This window comes from Crotalus tigris, unplaced genomic scaffold (assembly GCF_016545835.1).
Source record: "Crotalus tigris isolate CLP2741 ecotype Arizona unplaced genomic scaffold, ASM1654583v1 scf7180000018306.2785112, whole genome shotgun sequence".
Lineage (NCBI taxonomy): Eukaryota > Metazoa > Chordata > Lepidosauria > Squamata > Viperidae > Crotalus > Crotalus tigris.
The window spans coordinates 1,764,586-1,772,168 of record NW_024096934.1 but is presented as its reverse complement, the minus strand read 5'-3'; the positions used below and the strand labels follow the sequence as shown (position 1 = coordinate 1,772,168).

Genomic DNA, 7,583 nt, shown 5'->3' with positions numbered 1-7,583 from the left:
TTCCATAGTTGAGGATAATCTAAAGCTTGGATTCTTCTACCCTTTTTCAACTTTGTTAACCATTATCACTAACTCTGATCATCATCATTTTTCACTGTTTTATACATGATGTTGGCCATAATGGTACATATTAGATAGAAAGATATAAAACACTGGTTTCTTTGCTTCAATAATATCTTCTGTAGCTTTTGCAGTTATCTTTCTTGATTGGGGACCTGGAAATGGCCTCATAAGAACCTCTCCCAAAGGTATAAAGCATGACATTGAAATATTTCTTATGTGTTTCTTGGTACACTGTCGGAAGGAGAAGTCGATGTTATTTCTTTTTAGACTGATTGCTTGCTTTTCTGAAGAGAAGAAGGTAATGGTGAACTTCTCCAGGTGTTAACTATAGGTCTTATCTTTATTCCATCTTGGAGGTCCTCTCTTAGCAACTGGAATAAACAAGTAATATGGGTGTCTTCTACCTGGCTTCAGAAAAAAATAATTGTTTAGAAGACAGGTAAGCAATGAACAAAAGAGAACCTACTAATGGATATTAGAGGTCAGTTTCAGAATTTGTGAGGTCATTTTGGCAGGATGCTGAGAAAAAATTAGGACAAGCCAAGATAGGTGTTTAAGAAGTCTGAGAATAATTATTGGTAGATTCTATATTTATATTTTCTACTTAATACTATCCTGGGTAATTAATACTCCTATTATATAGACATCTGATTATTTTTTGTCAAATAATCTCTTCTTTTGTTTTTTTCCCCTTTATGGACCTTATTTATGTCTTTCATTGCTCATGGGAGCTCAGTCCAAAAAGCATTGTGATGCAAGCTGACACTGGTTACTAATATGGACTAGGAATATGAAGTCTAGATAATGTCTAGAAGATAGGCAAGTAAACCTTTGTTACGGTCTTTGACCGACATGTGTATATATTCATAAAATATATATTAAAATGGGAATAAAAGAAGTAAAATAAAGAGGAAGAAAAGAACGGAAGGGGAAAGGAAAATGTTTTAATGGTATCAAACAAATATAGCAGTGAGGCAAAACTTGACATGCTGGGTGATAGCAGTCTTATGATCTGTTAAAAGCTATGAGATACCTCTCTTTAGTGAACAGATCTAAAATGGGGTTGATGGATGTGCTATATTTTCACATGGGTTGCCTATGTCCTATACTGCTGTATGGAATTGGCAGGACTGTGGGAATTGTGTAGCTTATGTGCCAATGTGGAGGGGACAGGTTGCTTTCATTCTACTAGCAGTGACATGGGTTACTAAGATAAAATCTAAAGTAGCTTCAGAAGCAAGTGAGACATCTATTTAGTGCACTGAGTGCTTGATATGTTGAGATAATAGATAGATGGATGAATAGATAAATAGATGGATGATAGATAGATGATAGACAGACAGACAGACAGACAGATGTAGAGAGACTGAGAGACAGACATAGAAATATGCAATTCAGCTAGACAATGTATGTACAAGGATTAGCACTGCCTAGTTAACTGCCAGAGAACAATATCCCAGACACAAGGCACAAGTCGTGTGTACAATAAAAAAAAACCTCCTGCTAGCAGTCAACACACAGATAAGCAGAAATTAACACCAATATTGATACTAGACTAACAGTCAAGCAGTAAACAATGTTCCAAATCAAAGAACTACCAGTACAGACAAACAATCAAACAACAATCTAATCAAGGAACTACCAAGAGCACATCAATGCGGACAGGGCAAACAATAAACAGAGACCCAACTCCCTTCTAGCACTGATGAGGTTACCTAGTTGGATAATGAAACGTACGCTAAAAAACAACCAAGCTCAGAGAGCACCAAGGACCCCAGAATTACACTGCATATTTTACTAGAATCCGAAAATTATTGCCACAATTAGTGAGTAATTAAAACCTGGTTCTTATACCTCCATTTGTCTCTGGTCGGTAGTGAAATTCTTTAAAATCGGATTCAAATGGTAAAGATTTTAATAAAACAAAAATTGGATGGAGAAGGAGTTGAGAATTTGATCTCTAGCTCAGTGAATGTTCTGGCTCCATTTCCAGTGGGGAAGTGGTAGCCCACTAAATATCAAAGAACTACAGTATGAAGAATCCACTGGATCATGGTAACTCAGACCTCTATACATTCTTTTTAATAAGGGCAACAAAAATGGTGCAAGGTCTGAGGGACAAAATATATCAGGAGATATTGGGGATACTGATTATGTACAGCCCTGAGGACAGAAGGGAAATGGGGAACATGATTGAAACCTTTAAATACTGTATATTCCGGCGTATAAGGCGACTAGGCTTATAAGACGACCCCCAACTTTTGAGAAGATTTTCAGGGTTTAGAAAGTCATCTTATACGCCAGAAAATACAGTACAATATTGAATTTCTGTTTATAGATGAGCACAATGGGAGCTCCTTTGCTGCAAAAAGCTTTGTTCTGTTAGTGTTTATTTCTGTAAAAAAAAAAAAATAGGGCTGGCCACTAGGGGGCAGATTGGTTTTAAATTCAGAGAATAGCTACCCGCATATTCCTGCGTATAAGACGACCCCTGACTTTTGAGAAGATTTTCAGAGTTTAGAAAGTCGTCTTATACAGTGGAAAATACGGTATATTAAGAGTGTGAATAAGGTTCTCAAAGAAAGTATTTTCAGTATTAAGCAAAAATCAAGAACACAACCGGAAGTTCAAAAGTCATGTTAGAAATTATTACTTTGTAGAAAGAATAGTGGAAGTTTGGGGCCAAGAGGAGGTAGTGGATCAATCATCAATAATTGAGTTTAAAAATGTTTGGGATAAACATGTCCATCATTGGACAAAAATTAAAAATTAAAATAAATAAATTAAAATAAGTAAAAATACATAAAGACATAAAATAGAAAACAAAAAACAAAAAAAATCTCAAAGCGTAGACTTGATGGACTACTAACTAACATCAGTTTTTTATGTTTCAAAGTTAATAATAATAATAATAATGTTATTTGTTTTAACAATGGAGATTTTGTTGATTCAGATTCGAGAATCAAGGGTATAAAGATAAAAAAGAATGAGTATAAATTGCAGGCTTTTGCGGATGATTTGGTTTTAACTTTGGAACAACCGACTCTAGTGGTTGATTGTCTATTAGAACTTATAACACAGTATGGGAAAGTTTCTGGTTTTAAAGTTAATAATCACAAGACTAAAATATTATCTAAGAATATGTCAACTAAGGATAAGGAAATTTTAGTTAAATCTACAGGTTTTCAGATGGTGAAAAAGTTTAAATACTTGGGAGTATATTTAATGCTTCAAATGGAAAATTGTATAAGAATAATTATGAATTATTATGGGCAAAAGTACAAAAGGATTTAAATGATTGGAAAAAATTGCAATTGTCATTGTTGGGGAGAATTTCAGCTGTAAAAATGAATGTTCTACCAAAGTTTCTTTTTTTGTTTCAGATGATACCTATTTTAAAAAAAGATGTAAATTTGGAGGAATGGCAGAAAGGTATCAATAAATTCATTTGGGCTGGGAAGAAACCAAGGATTAAGTTTAAGATTTTGCAAGATGCCTGAGAAAGAGGAGGACTTAAAGCACCTAATTTGAAATTATATTATGATGCAGCCACCTTAACTTGGATAAGTGATTGGCTTAATTTAACAAATAAGGATATTCTTTCTCTTGAAGGGTGGGATTTAATGTATGGTTGGCATGCATGCTTAATTTTTAATAAGAAAATTGATTGGGCTTTTAAATCACATATTTTGAGGAATGCTTTACTTCGAGTTTGGAAAAAGTATTATTATAGATTAAATTATAAAACACCTATTTGGGGGATTCCTGGACATGCAATTGAGGGAATTTCTAAGGGGATGAATTTTGATAAAATCTCGTATAAAGAATTATTAACTTGGTCAGGTTCGGATTGGCATTTAAAATCCTTAGATGTATTAAGGCAAGAAAATATTTTACAGTCATGGTTTCAATATTTACAAATAGTGGACAGGTGGACTGTAGATAAGAAAGAGGGAATAACATTAGGAGATGAAAATTTGGTAACTCAGATTAAAGATCAGAATCAGGCTCATATAAAAAGAATTTATAATGTTTTAATAGAATTAGATTCGGAAACAGAATTGGTTAAAGATTGTATGATTAAATGGGCTCAGAATATCCAGGAACCGATCCCATTGGATTTATGGGAGATAATTTGGATTAGAAATGTTAAATTTACACAAGCTTAAAATTTGAGGGAAAATTTTTATAAAATGTTTTATAGGTGGCATTTAGATCCTAAAAAATTATCTTGTATGTATTCTAACTTACAACCCAAATGTTGGAGGTGTGGTAATACGGATGCAACTTATTTTCATGTTTGGTGGAATTGTAAAAAGGTAAAGGCTTTTTGGATTATGATTTGGTGGAACATTCAAAAGATTTTTAAAAGGAAGATAAAGTTTACTTCTCAATTATTTTTATTGAGTATTTTTGTGGATTTAGATGATAAAGAAACTATTTTAATGTTGAATTTATTAACTGCAGCAAGGTTATTAGTAGGTTCATATTGGAAGAAAGATTCGTTGCCTACTTTAGAAGAATGGATATTTAAAGTTTCTAATTTAGCAGAAATGGCAAAAAATTCTGCTTATTTAAAGAATCATACAGAAGAAAGATATATTATTGTAAATGGAGAAGATGGATAGATTATATTCAGAAGAAGTATGGGACTATAAAGTTTCATTTATTTTATGAGTAAATCTTATAGTAAATGTTTTATAAGAGATTTGTTTATGATGATATAATTTAAGGGGAGTTAAGGGCTAAGTATGATTTTTTTTCTTTCTTTCTTTTCTTTTTTCTTTTTTACTGTATATTGTTAATTTTGTTATTAATAACCCTGTACTCTGCTCTGGGAAGTGAGGGGGGGGTTGAGGGTGGGTGGGTGGGTGAGTGGGTGGGTAAATAGGTAGATAAATAGGATAATATAGATAGGGTAATTTATGAGAGAGGTGCTGCTTGGGCATTCCCCCTACGCTGTATTCCTGTATTCGGGAGGGATGAGAGGGGAGAAAGGTGAAGGGAGGAAGTAGGATGGTAAGAGGAGAAGGGGAGGGGAAGAGAGTAGTGAGGGGAGGAGAGAAAGAGGAGGGAAGTAAGGAAGGTATTAGGGAGGGTGGATGCAGCTTGGGGGGGAGCAAGCGGCACCTATGGTTATGGTTATGATTATGAATTTATTTTATTTTGCAAAGTGAATTTTGTTGTATAATTATGTTGGATAAATGGAAAATAAAAAAAATTAATAAAAAAAATAATAAAGTTGGAAGGGTAATAGATACTGAAATTGACATTATTTCTCTTTCTACTATATGGATCATTGAGGTCTCTTCATTTTTTTCATACCTGAAGAGAAAGCCATTGGTCATTGTACCACATGATCACTGATTAGGAGGAGAAGATGCTAGAGGTGGCAACACTAAATAACTGTATTTTTTCTTTATAAGGTCCTGTTGCCTTCATGAATGCTTCAACAATCACAGAATTTGTCTTCCCGGGTCTTTCCAGTTCTCGGCCCATCCAGCTCCTTCTATCTGTCCTGGTAATGATGTGTTACACTGCCATTCTGATGGGCAACCTCCTTATTGTAGTAACTGTCCATATAGATCCATGCCTTCTAAGGTCACCCATGTATTTTTTCTTAGCCAATTTATCCATCATTGATACTGCCCTAAGTTCAGTGGTTGTTCCTAAGATGGCAACAGATCTGATTACCCATGGTAACTCTATTTCATATGGAGACTGCATGTCCCAGCTCTTTTTTCTACATGTCTTTGGAGGTTCAGAAGTGTTTCTTCTTACTCTCATGGCCTACGATCGCTATGTGGCCATTTGCCATCCACTGACATACATAATCAAGATGAACCGTCCACGCTGCATTAGACTGTTGTGTTGGTGTTGGGCTGGAGGCCTCCTTCACTCTGGCAGCCAGTTGTTCCTGGTCCTGCAGCTCCCGTTCTGTGGGCCAAATGAAGTGGACAATTTCTTTTGTGATGTTCCACAGGTAGTCAAGCTGGCTTGTGTTGATACCCATGTCACTGAGATGCTCATGGTGGCCAATAGTGGCCTCATCAACCTGGTTTGTTTTATCATCTTGCTGATCTCCTATGGCATCATCCTGCATGCACTTCAAGGTCGCTTAAAGGAGAGTGGGGGGAAGGCTCTGTACACCTGCAGCTCTCACCTGATCGTGGTCAGCATTTTTTTCCTACCTTGCCTCTTTGTATACCTTATTCCTATCTTCAGCACCAGTTTGGACAAGATATCTTCTATATTTTATACCACAATTACTCCTTTCCTTAATCCTATGATATATTCTCTAAGAAATCAGGAAATGAAGGAAGCAATGGGCCGGGTGACAAAGAAATTCATATTTAAGGACTGGTATCAGAAGAAAGGAAAAGTCTGGTAGAAGTTTCAAAATTCCTTTTTGGTCCTTGAGATAATCTTTTCTGGAGTTATTCTTATCACCAGAAAAGTAATGAGGGGTAAAGTCCACCAATCTATGATTTATTAATCTCCCAGATAAAGCAGGAATAACTCTTTTAGAGCCAATATTTGTTTATTAATTATTAGGAAATATAGATCGCTGTCCATCTTGTACATGAACTCTAGGTAGCTAAGAACAAGACATAATAAACAATATAATACTTCAATCAAATAAAAACAGAATTAAAATACTCGTAACACAATAGTCAAGTAACTGTATTCTAAGCAGACACACAAAAACTGCAATAATACTTGATCCAGTGTTTTGGGGTAGAATTGAACTCTGTAGTTAATGACAACATGTGTGCCTTATACTTTGAAAAATGTGTAGCTATTGTTCCCTTAGCAGTAAGTACTCAAATAGGAAAAGAGTTGGTAGACATGGAATAAGTCAATTAAAATATTAAAGAGATTATTGCCTGCAAATAATTTGCTAAGTCTTCCTATTTGGAAGGTAATGTTTACTGGTCAATGTGAGTACCAAGGCTAATGTCACTTCTTTTCTCATTAAACTCTCCACCTTCCACTCAACAGAGATGTTCCCTCAACATCTCTTGTGGGAAGGACTTCAACTGAGAATGTAGTTGCGTTGCCAATAAGTTTTCCTAATGTTCAGCTGGAAAAATTCTAAAATTGTTTAACTTTTTAATTTTATTAAAATAAAACTCATTCACCTTATGCTTCAGATTGTTTTGTCTTTCTACTGAGTCAAGTTTTTAATTTCTTGAGTTCCTTTATTTCCATGTCCCAAATGGCTATAAGCCAAACCAGTTTTTCCCATTGATTTTGCTTGTTGGAACCCAGCTGGGAATATTGCAGTGGTGATTATATGACCTCAACAATTGTTGTAATAACATGGCAACTGCCAAGCACCTGTATTTTTTAATCACATGACTAGGGATGCTGTGCAGTCATAAGTATGAAGACCATCCTAGGTTATTTTTTTTCAGTGTTGTTTTAACTTCAAATGTTTGCTAAACAAATGGTTGCTAGTCAAGGACTACCTGTAACACAATTGCTCAATGTCTATGGAGCTACTCAGTCATCCCCGT

The 7,583-nt window shown here is 35.0% G+C and overlaps 1 protein-coding gene across 4 annotated transcripts; it reads left to right on the top strand.

The window, feature by feature from the left end:
• Positions 1-229: 229 nt before the first annotated feature.
• Positions 230-7,209, top strand: LOC120311003 (olfactory receptor 4Q3-like). 4 transcript variants are annotated; one of them, XM_039350078.1, is made up of 2 exons: positions 230-248; positions 5,490-7,209. In XM_039350078.1, exon 2 carries the CDS (start codon positions 5,504-5,506, stop codon positions 6,452-6,454), a length of 951 nt encoding a protein of 316 aa, XP_039206012.1. In that variant the 5' UTR covers positions 230-248; positions 5,490-5,503; the 3' UTR covers positions 6,455-7,209. The 4 variants fall into 4 exon arrangements, with proteins under 4 accessions (XP_039206012.1, XP_039206011.1, XP_039206009.1 ...); XM_039350077.1 differs by lacking the exon at positions 230-248 and adding an exon at positions 299-361; XM_039350075.1 differs by lacking the exon at positions 230-248 and adding an exon at positions 368-502.
• Positions 7,210-7,583: the final 374 nt, after the last annotated feature.